The sequence below is a fragment of the Fringilla coelebs genome (genome assembly GCF_963513975.1).
Source record: "Fringilla coelebs genome assembly, chromosome: 1".
In the NCBI taxonomy this organism is placed as follows: Eukaryota; Metazoa; Chordata; class Aves; order Passeriformes; family Fringillidae; genus Fringilla; species Fringilla coelebs.
The window spans coordinates 136,563,990-136,580,660 of NC_140028.1; the positions used below are offsets into that span (position 1 = coordinate 136,563,990).

Below are 16,671 nucleotides of genomic sequence, written 5' to 3' on the forward strand. Positions count from 1 at the left end.
GCGGGATTCAGCCCAGGGGGTGCAGAGCCACCTCGTTTGGCTGCTGCTGCTCCTCAGCACCGTGGGGTGACAGCCCCAGCCTTGGAGGGGATTCACAAAATGCGTGGGGTTTGCACCTGGAGCCCTCCGGCATGTGCTTCAGAGTAAAACACTGGAATTACCCTCAGAGGAAGGACAGTGTGGTGTGGTTTCTGGCGGCAGCGTCTGCCTCCACTCCTGCCGCAGAAGCCCCTCGGACGCGGCCCCTCCTGGGCGGCGTTTTGGCTGCAGGGCCCCGGAGGCTGATTGAAAAATAAATTGTATTGCATTAGCCTCACAGCTGGATACCCAGGTCCAGGGATTCGACGAGGCAGATGGCTGATTTTTCGGCCGAGGGGCAGGTGTGGGTTGCTCCGAGGTGTTGCCTGCATGCCACGGCTCACCGGGGTGCCCGGGGAAGCCACGCTTTCTGCCCCCTTGCCAGCAGAGACACAATTCTTGCTGAGAGGATGTAAAAGGCAGTGACTGTGAATGCAGGGAAAGATGGGTGTGAAATTCAGCTACTGTGCCCTGGACAATTGAAAACGAGCAGTTGAATTGAAATACGAACGTTTAAAAATGGTTTGGAAACTCCAGGAGTGCGAGGAGCCGGTTCTGGCCCAGCATTGCTCCCTGGCAGGTCCCGGTGCTGGCCGTGCACGCAGTGAGGCTGCAGGCACGGCCAGACTCAGTGCTGCCGGCCGTGCCTTTATCCGTGCCTTTATCCGTGCCTTTATCCGTGCCTTTTCCAGTGCCTTCTCCCGTGCCTTTATCCGTGCTTTTATCCGTGCCTTTTCCGTGCTGTCTGGTCGTGGCCAGCCCTTCTCGTCGCTTCCCTGTGGGGGCTGTGGAGGCCGGCTGTTCCCGCTGGGCATGCCTGTGCCTCAAGCCGGTGCAGGTGGGAGGGTGTTCGGGAGGGTGCGTGGGGCAGAGGCAACGCCCTTAGTGGGGAAAGCCCGGCCCCGGGTGTTCCTGTGCCTTGGCCCTGGTTCTTGGCCATCATCTCCTGATTTACTCTGGGATTCTGTGAATATGTTATGTATTGCTAAACAAACCATTAAGTAGTAATCCCCTATTTTCACTTCTCAACCAATTCTTCACCTTGTCACAATCTCTTTTCTAGTACCTCTTTGTTCAGGCACAACTTCAGCAAAGGATGTGTATTTCAGGCAGAGGTACCTGGGGAGAGATTTTTGCGCAGCTCTCACAAACTCTTCTTAGAGTGGAGCCTGTATTCTCAGCAAAGCCTCAGTTTTCCGTGGCCACCTCGCCAAGGGAAGAGAGCTCGCTCACGCAGGGAGGTGTCACATGGACAGACAGACGCCGGCAGCTGGGGCAGTACATTCCCTGCCTTTCCGTGTTAGGGTCGCGCTGCTGAAGGGAAGGGCACGGAGTGGAGCGGGCTGTGTCACAGGTGTGGCTGCCGGGGGCTCTCCCAGCAGCAGCAGCTGCTGCTCTCTCTGTCCGGACATCTCTCCCTGCAGCGCTGCTCCCTCCGCCTCGCTGGCTCCAGGGCGCTGTTCCTAGGGCGCTCCCAAAGCAGGTGCCGTGCTGGGAGGGTTGCTTGAAGAAACAAGCAGTGACAACAGGGCTGTCGCCTTGGGCCGGGTGTGGGGCTGACAGAGAACCGCTGAGACACTGCAGCTGCAAATACAAATTCTGCCATTCCCCAGCCTTTTGGTGTGGATTTATTTCCAAAACAGGAATTTTTGTAACCTTCTTTGAGTCTTTCTGTAGTCCCGATCCACTAAAGGCTTTTAGCTCCTAATTTTCTGTTGCTTTCAGGTGAAATTTGTCATCCAGCTGTGATGTGGAACCTAAGCTATAAATATGGAAATCCTCTTCAAAATCCCTCAGTCAGGGGAGGTGCAGTTCTCTGCAGGCAGAGACCCTGGAGCAGGATGGCTGAGGTGTGGTGGTGGTGATGGGGGGTGCACTGTGACTTAGGTCCATCAACCCCACTCAAGAGCGTGAAGAGCAGGGAGCAAGATCCAGTTCATTCTGCTGGATCTGAGCGTCATTCCTCGGTGCTCGGGGGCTTTGGATTCCTGTGTTTGGCAGCACAGACCAGGCAGAGGTGGCAGTTCCTGTCAGTGAGAGGGGGAGCTCCGTGCAAGACGCGATCAGCTGGATGGCAATAGCGCAGGACTGGTCTCAGGTTAAGGGCGCAGGCGAGTGGAATTTGCTCGTGTGTCCCCTGCCCCACATCCTCAGCTCTGATCTGCCTGCTCGGCTTGATTACTCTGCCTTTGTGTGCTGCAGGGTGGGAGCTGGGGAGCAATTCCCCGTGCTGCTCTGCCAGCCATGTGTCCACGCCTGATAAGAGGCCACAGGAGACTGAAGATAAGTTTTCTCTCAGTGCTGGGCCTGCATTTCCTCAATCATCTTGCTCTATCTTTTGTTTTCTCTGATGGCAATAACAGTACATCGTCTAAGGGTCAGGACAGGTGTTTTCCAAGCAGAGGCTTCCGTCCTTTGAGTTAGATGGCATTTAAGTAATTGTGGACTATCCATAATTTGTACCAGTAATTATACCGCTTATCAAGGGCTTGTGGGAACTAGTAAAAATGGAATTTTAATGCTTCCCGTGTTTAATGGCTCTAGGCACGTTTTTAAGGAAAATCTCTAGGAGGATTTTAGAAAAACAAACAGAAACCAATTAGATTAACCAAGTAAAGAGACGATCAGCTCACTGAATATAGTCCTGTGCATCATTCTGCTGGGGCAGCAGAGCTTGTTTTTATGGCATTGGATTAAAATCACAGTTGCAAGTAGCCAGGCTATTCGTAATTGCACTCTGACAGTGAAGAAATGACAAGGACCACCACCTTCCCTGCCATCTTCGTACAATCATCAGCCATTGAGTCATGTGCAAAGCAGTCACCAAAATATTCCATTTTCTCATTTCGCCCTGTCTATTACAATCATTAGCCATTCATCACTGATGTTATATGTCCTGGCAAGCTTTTCAGATGGTGTCTCATGTGTGCCTTTCAAACCTAGTCAGGCAAAACCATATCCAGTGACAACATGTGACACACTAACGGGAGCAAACAGCTATTTTTGTGAGGCAGCAATGTGCTAATTTTCAAGGCATATTGAAAGGATAATAGGGAATGTTGGAATTCATTATTCTGTGTTGAGTATAATTACTGACTTTGGAATGAGAAAGAAGAGAAATTATCCTGCCTTTTTCAAGAAATGTATTTACTGCCATTTGCTTTGTTTCATACCTTGAAAGTGCTTCCTTCTCTATAGAAATATGGAGGTAAATATACTGTTCAGCGCTGAATAGTTTCATTCAGAGTCATAAGCCTTTTGATAACATTTTCCATGTTATGCAGGGCACCCTAGATATTTTAATCAACTTTCAACTGGGCTGGACATGGTTGGATTGGCGGCAGACTGGCTGACATCAGCAGCAAATACTAATATGTAAGTAGAAGATTTTTTAAATTTAATTTGTAGGTATTTAATGTAATTTCACAATGATACTCTAAAATACTAGTTCCTGTATCTGAGTGAAGGAATAATTTTATGTGAAAATTGCTGGGGGAAAAATAATCTGTTTTTTCAATGGTTGCAACAGTTATTTATAGAAAGACTTTCAATGTTGTCCTGTAAGCTGTCATTTATAAAATTTCATCATCGTGATAGGATGTTGGTTGTGCTGCCTCTCAGAAGCACACAAAAAATATATACAGATTAGCATTTTGCATGCATAAATATGTAAAATGAAAGGGGTACTGAGTGAGCAGTTGCATTCATGTAGAGGGGTTATGTACAATCCATACCCAGAGCAGAAAGCCATTGCTTTCTGTAAGAAAGAGATGTGGAATTCAAAGTGTGGGGATTTTTTCACTTTGGGATTAGGAAGCATTTTTGTGTACTTGCTTAGCTTCATGCACTGTCTGGCCATTATGAATAGGACTGCTGACGTGTCTCTAGACATGCACACAGGTTTGAGCAAGGCAAAGGGGCTCTGCCCAGCATCTCTTGGATAAAGGGCAAAGCCTTGAACCTGGAAGAGGTCGGCAAGATTTTACCCCCTGAAGTGGGTGGAAATGGATTGTTTAGCACTCCCTGCATTTCTCCTTCTAGACATTGGATATCAAATCAGAAAGAAGACTGTGGAAAATATTGTGACACAGAACTCTACCCAGTATAAGATAGAGTATATTGTGGCTATAATGTAATGTAATATTGGAAAAAGATTGTAGATTAAAGCATTAAATATGGACATTACTATATTTCAGGTTCACCTATGAAATTGCTCCAGTGTTTGTACTTTTGGAATATGTCACACTAAGGAAAATGAGAGAGATGGTTGGCTGGCCAGGGGGCTGTGGCGATGGGATATTTTCACCTGGTACATGACATTTCAAGCTTTCTCTATTTTTCAGACTGTGGTATATGACATCCCCTGCAGCTAAAGAGTAAATATAATTAAATATGCATGTTTGAGAGGACACTTGCTAGTAAACACCAGTGGCCTCTTTGAGATAAAGTATTGCATGTTTATGAATTTCAGGGATGTGATTATGAGGGTCTGTTTGAGCAAATTGCACTGCATGATGAGCAGCTGTAACGGCACATGGGAAACATAATGAGAAGAGACATTTGCCTTGCAGTTTTGCTTTGCCCCCCCTTTTTATGGATTCCATGAAATAGAAAGACTGTTGTATTAATAACAAAGGGAAGAAACACAACAAAGCTCTCCATCACCGCAGGGGAAATTGGAGCAAACAGGGAAAGACGTAGCATACCTTCCAGCAATTTCAGTAGAGTCAGGAAGACCCTGCCAGCATTAGAGCATGCTGTTAGCTTTCCATGTGAAGCTGACCTGTTTTTCTCAGTGGGCTACTTGGGTGCTTAGTTAATCTGAGTGCTTAAAGTGGTTTCTTCAGGGCAAGTCAGTAAGGCAAAAAAGTTAGTGTAGAAAAATCATTGACAAACATTGTTAAGACTTTTTTTATTTTTTTAATCATTCCACTTAGTCTTTTGATTTATACTCTTTGTCACCTCTTCTCTGACTCTGTAATTTCATTGCTCAAAAATTTTGGCTTGTCTATGTTATGAAATTGCAAAATAATGAAAGGATTTACATTGGGTATAATATCTTGGCTTGTCAAAAGAGAACAGACTGTTAGCTGTTGCAGAAGGAGCCTTTCTGGAAGGGAAGTTAGGTGACCTAATGGAGAGAGAAAGAGTGCACTCTTGAGTAGAGGAAAGGCCTCACTGATAACAGCCTTGGACATTTGGCTCTCTGAGGCCATGGAGGTCAGGGAAGGCTCATCTTCAGCTTCTCACATCTGAGTGCATATGTGGGAAGTGGTGTGGGAGTTTTATTCTGGCCCTTTCCACAGATGTAGAGAAATAGATGAGAAGAACTGACATCGCTTTTTTATGAGTTCTTAGTTAAAAAGCCTGAAAGCAAAGCTCTGACAGCTTTTACTGTGGTGCTTAGAGATCCCCTGAAAACCTTGGCCTACATCACACCTGACATCTAAGTGTGTCTCACGAGCCCAGGACCAAAGTGAAAGCTTTTGGAAACTGAGTGGTGGTTGGTTACCAGCCCTGACCTGACTGGGTACAGCTGCCCTGAGTTCCTCCCCTTCCCACGGGCTGGTCAGGGACCTGCAGGGTGAGAGAAGAGCAATAGCAGCGCTGCCCAGCCCATGGCAGCGGGCTGGGTGAAAGGCTCAGTGGATGTGCCAGATCTGCCCGAGTCTGGCAAACCCAGGTAGAGATTGTGTGAGTCAGGAAAGGTGTGTGCCTCAGGAGGAGCTGCTGGGGCTGCAGAAGGTGCTGCCTGGCAGGGGCCCAGGGTGCTGCTGGTGTGCCAGAGCTCACTTCATCGAGCTGCAACCTGTGTGGGGATGGGCGCTCTGGCAGGCATGCACCTGTGCTGGCATTCGCAGGGCTGCCCCCTCTCATTCTTTCTTTCTTTCTCCGCAATTTCTGGTTTGTGCAAAGTGCCTCTTTATAATTTTCTCTGTTAAGGCAGCAACACTCAGTGTGCAGGTTCTGCTTTTTTAGGCAATAATCAAAATAATTTCTGTGCTGTCTTCTCACTTCATGGCTTTAGCTGAAGACCTTACTGTTGCAAAGGAAAGGTTCTTTCTCTCTGCATTCTCTGGAATTAAATATATAGTATCAATACATGTGAAGCATAAAAGCCTGACTGTTATCTCCACATTCTGTAGGTGTGTTTTGTTAGCTGCAGTTAACTGTGGATGTGAACACAACTACGAAATTAAAAGCAGAATGCAGGCTTATGAGTAAACTAAGGTTAAATGACTGAGTAATGAATGCTAATAAGAAACCCTGGTATTGAAGAAACTAAACATTTCAGTCTTGATTCTTTTGACACTGAGCCAATGACTTTGGACAAGATAGGCCAAATTGCTTCAACCTAGTTCAGTCACCTAAATCATCAATAACAGCTCTTACATGACATCTGCATTTTTTAGGGACAGGTACATGAGCATTTCCTCTTAATCTATCCATTCCTTATTTTGTCATTTCAAAGAAAGGTGTTGAAATACATTCATATCTCTCAAGATAGTTAAGAGGAAGAAAACCCCCAATCTGTCCTGACCTGTATGCCAGCAATGCCATTCTTCTGTGGCATTTTCCCTTGGATTCACAGGAGGGCCAGTGAGGTCAGGGAAAGCCCACAGCAGGGCAGCCTTACTGCGAGAGTAGAGCCAGGATACTGATTAGAAATGAAGGGCACAGTTGTCTGGGCTGTGGAACAGTATGTATCTCTAGTGAGAGTAAAACAAATCTTACAAAAGTCAAAACAATGTTAATTTGCCAGCACAGATAAGCAACAGTGCTTCCTTCATCTCAAAGGATGGATTTTATCTTATCTCACTTTGGCTGTCCAAGTATTGGGTGTCTACCCTGGGCTAGTTACAGCAGCTCCTGTGTATTCGAGGGAGAGTGGGGATGTGTCTGCAGGGCAAGTCCCACCCACCACAGACAGCTGCCATAGGATGAGCTGAACCATCCTCTGGAGGTGTACATCTTGTGCTCTTCATTTTTAGATGGATGAAGGTTGCAATAGTTGAGCTCTACCTGACCAGCATTTTAGCTGTTCATTTTAAATGAACAGTTTAAATGTTCATTTTAAACTTTTGCTTTATATAAATACATGTGCATAAACATGGATACACAGTCAATCTGTGTGTGTGTGTGTATACACACATATTTATAGGATAAACCTGATGGATTTCATGCATACATGTCTGTCTGTGTGTGTGTTTGTGTGCATACAAATGTAAAAATTCTCAGCATCTGCCTCAAGTACTGCATTATATTCCCATAGTGCTCATGCAGCATTAATGTAAAGCCAAACATTGCTCCACTGTAGACACAGAGACTTGGTTTGTAAAAAATCTCAAAAAGGAGAAACAGACCACTGCAGAGCTGTAGATCTGATACCCATCTTGAAGTGGGTTAAATACCCATCTAGAAATGGCTGTTTGAAGTGAATGTATGCCAGTGATTTTAAGGCAAGTGTTAGGGACATTTAATCTTTTCCCCTTGTTCCCATGAGACGACAATTAAAATGAAAAATATTTGTTCGAATGACCCTTTTTCCTTTCTCTTCTCTCTTCCCACTCCACTTATCCAGAAGATAGTGGCTGTTGTGTCTCAGTGGCTGGGTTTGCTCAAAGCTGGGGCATGAAACACCACCCTGACTAAGGAGGGGAGAGCACAGATTAGGTGGCACATGGAAATCCCTTAGGAAGTTGCCTTGTGGGGGCATCTGGTTAGGAGATGGAATAGAGTGGGGATTATGTGTTGATGGCACATGGAAAGCTAAGACTGTGGACTGAAGGAGAGATGGTAGTTAGAATGAGGGTGAAAGGAAGCGCCAGTCATTTTTTGCAGTGGTACTTTTTGCATAAGTGGTTTTTTTTGTGTGTAGTAGATCCTGTTACTACACAGCCCAGCTGTGAGGAGCATCAGGAAGAAGAATCTGTGTTTCTGCCACAAGGCAGAGACATTTATATAGAAAAACTGTAGCAAAACTTGTTTGTTCTGAAATGGTATTACAATGAATAGAAAAATAACAGTATATTACTGTGGACTCCAGGTGGTGCCATATCTAACATGTATGCTATGTTGATTGCACGTTTCAAGATGTTCCCAGAAGTTAAAGAAAAAGGAATGGCAGCTATTCCCAGACTGGTTGCCTTCACGTCGGAACATGTATGTGTTTCTGTTTTTTCCTATCTGTTACATCTGCTGATATGACTTTATGATTAAGGAAACAGGTGAACAGGAATTTTTTGACAACTGTCTTCATTTCTGTTATTCTTTCACTGGGAATAAAAACATGGGAAGAGGCTGACTTTTTTATCTATAGTGGGATGATCTCTGCGCTTCTCTCAAGTGGCTGAAATGCAGGCAGAGCAGTCTCTACAAACCACTGCTATTTCTTTGCTCTCACTTGTGTCCATATAAATGTTGATGTGAGTGGTAAGGACCATATCAAATGAGGACAGCTCGTCATTGGCCTTCAGCACTTTCTGACAGGAATGTCATCTGTTCTGGGGCAACAGAAAATCCTTTTGAGTCAAAATCTTTCCATGTGAAACTGCTCCTGCTGTTATTTAATGAGAAGGTGATAACATACATGAAGACAGTCATATGACAATGCTGTGTGTGTGTGTGCAGCAGAACAGCTGCAGTATTTGTTGGGCAGCTGGGCTTCACTGTGAGTTTCTGCCTGTGAGCAAAAGCTTCAGCACACAGGGGTTCATCACAGGCACTGCTGGGACCTGGCAGTGCCAGGGGTGAGGGAAGGGCACAGGAGAAACAGGAGAGAGAACTCTCTCCTTGTGAGAAAGTTCTTTGCTCTTTGTGCAGCCATATGGAAGTCTGTCTTGGGAGGGTTGTTTTTTGCGTTATGACCATTTGGAACTCCTTGCAGCTTAGAGTGGAGAATGTGGGTGCAGGAGGAAAGGAAAGAGGAAGGTTTATCCCCAGGAGGGGCTGTGAGCTGTTTTCAGGCTTAATTGTCCACTTCTAAATTTCTTTCCTGCTGTGTGTGTTCAGCCAGAAAGGACTCATTTGTGGCCAGGGCTCAGCAGGATACTGTCCATGTTAGGTAACAAAGTCCTCCTGCTGCCTCTTTGGACTTACCATAGAATGTGCTTCCATTCTATGCAAGGGTGAAGAACAAAATACCCTAAAAGTTATCACAAAAGTGCGGGAGGAAATCTCTCAGAGGATGCCTTTCATAGCAGTAGGATGGGATGAGATGTGATACACAGCTGTGGGCTCCACATTGTAGAATTATTGTCCCCATAGCAGTTAAAGAGGACAGTCTACAGATGAGCAGCAACTTTCCAAAGCTGGATGTACAGCTACGGATCCATCAGTCATATGGAAGTAACAAGCCTAAGTCATGCAAATGAGGTTCAACATGATTATTTAAGTAGCAAATCCTATTAATCATTAGAGTATTTAATTGTTTTCATAGCAATGTAGTGTTAAACAATGACCCAAATTGTGCTAACAGTCTCAAAATAATGAAATGAGCTTTAATAATTGTGTTTTCATGCCAGGGAAGAAGCAGTTCCCTTAGCAAATTAAACATTCAAAAATCAAATAGGCTAGAGAACTCCAAGGATGGCATTTGAAATCCAGTACATTTTAAAAGTATCTTAAAATTGCAGTTTTGTCCCTTCCTCAATCAAGCTTTATAAAAAGTATATTCTCATCTTCTAGAGATGTGAAGACACTGCACTATGTGAAGACAGGACTCTTTAACCCTTAATTGCCCGAAGATCATTGTTTAGCCCTCAAAACAGCAGAAGCTGTTACAGAAAATACAGAGGCCTAGAAGTACAATCCTTTTTAATATGGGAAGTGTCATGCAGGACCTGAACAGACACTTAAGATATGAAAATGTCATTTGTCTCATTTATCACATCATGCTGATGATCTACCTACTTTAGGACTCCTTGGCCTGACTGAGGTTTATCTCTGACACAGTTGGGTGCTCTTGAAAGACAATGGCCATGCAACAAGGAAATTGTAGAATCGTAGAACACTCTGAGTTGGTAGGGATCCATCAGGATCATCAAGTCCAGTTCCTGGCCCTGTTCAGGACACCCCAGAAACCACACCATGTGCCTGAAAGCATTGTCCAAAAGTTTCTTGAACTGTGTCTGGCTTGGTGCTGGTGGCCACCTCACTGGAGAACTATTACAGGGCTCAACCACTTTCTGGGTGAGGGACTTTTGCTAGATATTAAATTTAAGCCTCCCTTAACTCAGCTTCGTGCCTTCCCTTGTGTCCTGTCACTGATCACGAGAGTGAAGAGATCAGTACTTGCTCCTCTGCCTCCCCCTCTGAGGGTGTTGAGGCCCACACTGAGGTCTCCTTTCAGTCTCTCCTCCAGGCTGAACAGACCGAGTGACCTCAGCCACTCCTCATATGGATTCTCCTCCAGACCCTTCACCATCCTTGGAGGCTCTCCTTGGACACCCTCTAGCAGCTTAATGTCTTTTTCATATTGTGGCACCCAAAACTGCACGTAATATGCAAGGGGAGGCAGTTCCAGAGCAGAGCAGAGAGGGAGGATCCCCTCCCTTGCCCTGCTGGCCATGCTGTGCCTGGTGCCCCCCAGGACAGGGTTGGCCCTCCTGGCTTCCAGGGCACTGCTGGCTCATGTTCAACTGGCCATGGACCAGGACCCCCAGGTCCCTTTCCATGGCACAGCTCTCCAGCCTCTCATTGCCCAATCTCTACACAGAACCAGGGTTGCCCCATCCCAGGTGAATAATCTGGCACTTCCCCTTGTCAAACGTTGTATGGTTGCTGATTGCCCAGTCCTCTTAATTTATCGAGGTCTTTCTCCCTTGAGGGAGTCAATAGCTCTCCCCAGTTTATTGTCATCAGCAAACGTACCCAGTATCCAGGTAAGCCCTGTGTCCAAGTCATTAATGAAGGTATTAAAGAGCACAGGGGTGAGGATGGAGTCCCATGGAACCCCACTAGTGGCAGGTCACCAGTCTGAGGTCACCCCATTCACTGTAACCCTTTATGCCCATGATCCAGTTGGTCACCCATTATGTAACAGGGTTGTCCAGCTGTGAGCTGGATGCTTTCTCCAGAAGGACACTGGGAGAAACAGTATCAAAAGCTTTGCTGGAGTCCAAAAGGCTTACATCTGCTGGCTGTCCTAGATCAGTGGGTTACCCTGTTGTAGAAGGAAATGAGGTTTGACAAGCAGGACTTTGCTTCATGAAGCTGTGCTGGCTGACTGCGTTGTCTTCCAGGTGTTGTGTTTCAGTACTTCCCAGAATAATCTTTTCTGTAAATTTGCCAGCTACTGAAGTGAAACTAACAGGCTTGTAGTTTCTGGGGTCCTTCGTCTTGCCCTTCTTGGAAGTTGGAATGATGTTCTTCAGCTTCCATCAGCTGAGACCTCTCCAGATTCCCAAGACTACTCAAAGATCAATGAGAAAGGCTTTATGATGACTTCAGCCAGCTCTTTGAGAATTCAGGCCCCATAGATTTGTAGGGATCAGGCCCCCTAGATTTGTTGGGATCTAGCTGGAGAAGCAGATCCACAGTATCATCCCCTCATGCTCTGCATGCATGGTGTGATAGTAAGCAAAGCTTAAAGTAACTGTATGTGTTTAGAAACTTGTTGATTTTGGTTTTGAAATTTTCAGTCAGGTGCAAAGATTTCAATATCAGCAATTCTCAGCGAAGAATTTCAGCATCCCAGATGAGACTCTATTTTCATTACTACCAGTCTAGAGCTTCCTGTACTATAAATGAATGGAGCTGTGTCACAATTGCCACCACTACTACTGTAATCAGAATATGGCTCAGTCTGATGCCATTAGGGGTTCAGCTGCCGGTGGGGGAGAAGAGAAGGGAGGAGTAATTCACAGCTTTTAAGTAATTACCTCCCTAATTTAGGAGTGCATCATGTTCCAAAATTAGGAGCCTCACTCTCTGCACAACCAGTGAAGAGAAGCATCTCTGGAGAGAAACTCAGAGCATCCAAATTAGGAACCTAAATATTCCTGAATTTAAATGTTCTAAATCACCTTTGGGAGGGCTTCACCTACTTCTGTGCACTGACCATAAAGAGCCTCCTCACATACACAACCTACATTTGGTGCCTAAAATAGGTTATGTGGTTATTCCACCTGTGCATGTTCCCAGCCAGCAAATTTTCCCCAACCCACGACTTAGCACACTCTGCTGCTTTTTGTTTCTGTTTCACCAGTGATGGTGAAGTACTCTGCAACTACTTGAGTAGGTCTTCCTCAGGTTTGATTTCATGAGATGGCACTTGCACTCAGGATTTCATTCAGTCCTCTGTATTCATCAGGGCATCATCAGTCTTCTTTCATTTGCACTGTTGCAGGAGCAGTGATGTCCTTCAGGGCAGCTGTTCTGGACTGTACATGATGCAAGAGACCTTGACTCAGAGGGGAAAAAGTGATGGATGCCAGTTGTAAAAACCTGTTTCAGTCTATCATTTCAAACACAATGAAGCATCTAAAGTGAAAGCCTCCTCCTGTGTTCCAGCATATCAGCTTTAGGCTGCTGTAACTGAGGAGTCCATCCCTTTTTCAGCATGGAGAAAGCTGCTGAAAGGGATAGCTACCTTCTCAGAGTATTTTAGTTGTTCCATTTGGCCCCAAGACAAAACCTATTAAATTTTAACTGATTCCCTGTTGTGATTTTGACCTGCCCAACCAGCACTTAAATAGTATCCAATAGTAGCTGGAAATTGCATGGAGCAGGGATTACATCTAGGAGGGAAAAGGACAGAGTCATGCTGCCCTGAGGAGGAAAGTGTGCAGAGGGGAAGTTCAGCTGGAGAGAACTAGGTGGGTTCAAGTCACAAAACAGCCTTTGGCCCTTTTCATTGCTAGTAGGAAAATGGCTTAAAGAGGCTTGCAGAACTTCTGTGGACTTGATTAATTACGGACTGTGTGGGCTTAATCCACAGTTCAGAGAATGAAAAAAAGGCTGTTCCTAATTGAAAAGACAGAAATTTTTTCATCTTCTCTCTTCTCCAACCCAGCAAGGCTGTTCTCCTGAGTTCGCAACAGCTTTCTTACTTTTCTACTCTTCTAGAAGCTCCCTAAGAAGGAACATCTTGTCAGATGCTCCCTGAGGGGATAGCAACACTCTTCCTTATCATAGGTTTAGAAAACAAAGTGCAGAGCTCAGAACTGTCAGGTCATTCAGTCTGATCTGACAATAAGGGACCTCTTCACCCAGGTAGAGACCACAGAGAACGCAGAGGAGGCTCTCCTTGCCTCTGGCATCTCTCCATCTGCACTGTTCCTGTGCTGAAATTGCTGCTGCTGAAGACTTCACTGGGAGTGCAGCTCTGGTGTGTGCTGATTGAAGGGGGGTCTGTTGGCTCTCCAGGTATCAGCATTGTAGACACTTGGAGGAACCTCATCCTCTGGGTGAGCACTGGGAGAGGTGGCTTGTCTGGGGTGGTAGGGGAGCACCCTCCCAGCATCCACACTGTGGCTAGTTCAGAGGAGGCACTTAGCAATAAATCCCTCTTCAGCTTCATGCATGCTGCTTTCCCTTTGTGAAAAAACCCCATTAGTTGCAGGGAATGTGTCAAACGATTCCAGTATCTGTGGGAGAAGAGTGGCTTTGTGAAGTTTTTATCTGAACAGTTCCAGAAGCCTACTGTGAAGCTTCTTGATGGTGATGCAGAAGGAAATTAAAAAGTGACTTCTGTGTCTGTAGCTTGATAGACCATTTCACACAGGCTGTGGAAGATTTTGGTTTGGTTTCTGTGTGGAATGAATAAAAATCTGATCTCTAGTGTACCACTTCCATGATATGTAGTGTTGCCCTCTGTCCCTGCAACTTAGAAGACACTTTGCAGAATTGCCACCTGCCAGAAGCAGTCCAGGGGGTGTTGTGTGAGGTGCTGCTTCCAGATGAAGATTTGAGGAGCCTGAAAGTCCTGTTTTCTATTTTGTAGCATAGACTACAAAGCTGTAAATTACACTCTGGGCATACAGAGTAAGTAGGAATTAGATCTGTTCCCACCTAAGGAAGCTTAAAATTAAACTGATGGATTCACACATTTTTTTCTTTGCATTACTTACTGCATAATAACTAGGAAAATTTTTTATGGCATTTGAAGCCAGGGGAAACTGAATATTTGGTCTTATTTGAGGAACAACTTAATTCAGGTAGCACCATTCAAATCAAAGTAAAATAATTTTTTAGATCTAGTGCAGTCAGTCCTAAAGGAGAAAATCAACATTTGGGTCTCATCCTTTGTCTGGTATCGACTAAGATCCCTTGTGGCTTTTACACTGCCACAATATCCTCCTGAACTCAGTGCAACATTTCTTATCACATACAATGCTACAAAACTATCTGCATTAGAAGAAAACCAAATGAATTTTTCTGATTAGAAAAGCAGCATGAAGTTGTGTTTGAAAAATGCCAAAGATGTGCATACTAGTATGTTTAGAAACATTAATATCCTCATTTCTCACCTGATACTAACAAGTAACTTTAAAAATTGAATAGCAGTAGGTAATGAAACCATAGCAAATATATCTCTCATTGCAGTGTATTTAAAATTTGGATGGGACACAGTATGCTCTTTTTGTAGGTAATTGAGGGAGAAGCTGTAGCTTGGAATCAGGTGAGAAAGATAGGATTCATATTGCTTAATGTTAATCACCTGAAGTGTAAACATTTAATCTGAGTTAGTCTATACACTTTTTATGGCCAATAAAAAAGAGCAAGATCTGCAAAAGACAACTCATCTTAAGTCTTAAAGCAGGTGCCAAAGCCTTAAGAGATCAGTGCCTTCTGGAGGTACCTTTTTCCCCCCACCTTGTAGGAGCTCAAACAGGAAGCCTAAACTAGCAACACATTTTAGATTATTAAGAGAGAAATAGCCCAGCCTGCACATCCAGGGATTGCACAATGCTTAAAGCCCAAGAGAAGTGAATAGGAAAGTGTGTTCTCCTTCTTTGCTGGTGGGTAGGTGATAAGGTCAGGCTGGGGGTCCAGATCTCCTGGGCACTAGACTGCCAGTGACAGACCTCGGGGGAGTTTCAGCTGCAAATGTCTGCCTTAGCTTGCTCAGCATTTGGGAACTGGTTACTGATAAGCCACCTCCACAAAGCTCATGCCACTCTGGATTTATGTAAGCAAGGAGAAGCAGCAATCTGAAAACACAGCCATGCCCTGTGGGGCTCATGGCATTAGGATGGTTGTTTGTGACAGCTTCAACCATGCCAGATGATGAGCAAGTAATTTAGCAAGCTATAAAAATAGAAGCATCTGTATATTGAAGCACTTTAGATAACAATGCTGTACTTTTCAGCATCATAGCATTTTTAATTATTCTTCCATTTTTCAGAGGGCCTATTCATTATTACACATGTAATACATTTACAGTCTCTCTACCTTACAAAGCTAACAATGTAAAAATGGCTATCTGGGGAACAAACCTATACCTAACAGCATTTGAAATTTTAGATAAATGGAAAATTCCCCTGGCTCAGAATCGCTGATATTTTTTCTGACTGTCAGGACATTCTTAGTCACTAATATCCATCCCTTCTCCTTCACCACTGAATTTCACCACATTTCTTTCCATGTAGAAATTAGGTTCCTCTCTACTGGGGATGTATTTGCAGTCTTCCATGCACCCTTTGCAATGTGTGAGGAGCGGGAGGGAGGAAGCCAGGAAGCCGAAGTGACAGCCCATTCCCACCTGTGTGTCGTCCTCTGCAAGCCCAGGACAGTGCTTAAACTCCAGATCTTCCAGTGCCCCCAAGCCTGGCTTTTCCTTCAGGACTGGCATCAGGCAGCCTGCACTCCCTTTGTTCCCTGGCTCTCCCACCATAAGGCTTCAGATCCATTTAACTCTTACACAGCTGTGTTGTGAAAGGTGGTGTTCAGGCTCTCTTCTTGCTGTGTCTGAAAAGTCTGTAGCCCTGGTATTTGCAAAGGGGTCACATTTAATGTCCTTCCTTGTTAGCCCAGTTAAATCATCTGTGAATAGTTCTGTCTGATCAGGTTTATTTCTGCAAACCTTTTCATCTCTTTGACCTTTATAGTTTTCTGTGTTTACCATTATATTACACAGGCATCCAAACTTTCAGCAACATCACAGGGATATTAAACCAAAGTTTAATACTTATTATTGTGAAAGTTTTCTTTGGTTGTGCAACTATATTTTTTCTATTTTGTTTTCATCCTTGGTCTTTCACAGCCTCTCAAGTAATTGGAGCAATTCCTGTGGTCTTGCCCTAAAACATGAAAACATAACAGCAGTCATGTATCTGTGACTGTATACACAGACTGGGCCATTTCATATTCAGAGTTTGTTTAGAAATTGTAATTGCATTTGCCCTTCTGTGCACAGACTTCTGTATTTCTTCCCAATTTATCCATAAACCAGTTTTGGTTCCTGACCAGTGAATTCCCTTCAGTCTGTAAAAAGCCCTCAGGCAACTGAGCTATCAGCACTACATTCATTTTTTTTCCCCAGTGCTCTTTTAGCAGTCCCATGAGACTTCTTAGCAAGGCAGCTGTGCTTGGCCATATTCCAATAGATGCCTTTGAGCACATGGGCTTAATTTCCTTCCTCATAGCAGA

At 44.7% G+C, this 16,671-nt stretch overlaps 1 protein-coding gene across 1 annotated transcript in view; it reads left to right on the top strand.

Moving 5' to 3' along the window:
• The window catches only part of GAD2 (glutamate decarboxylase 2), a gene marked incomplete at both ends in the record, with an annotated part of 38,100 nt that overhangs the window by 3,378 nt on the left and 18,051 nt on the right, over nucleotides 1-16,671 (top strand). Inside the window, 3 exons of the mRNA XM_084202991.1 lie at nucleotides 3,363-3,453; nucleotides 4,275-4,387; nucleotides 8,126-8,241. Of these exons, the coding sequence (XP_084059117.1) occupies nucleotides 3,363-3,453; nucleotides 4,275-4,387; nucleotides 8,126-8,241 (320 nt within the window). The remainder of the gene's footprint in view (nucleotides 1-3,362; nucleotides 3,454-4,274; nucleotides 4,388-8,125; nucleotides 8,242-16,671) is intronic.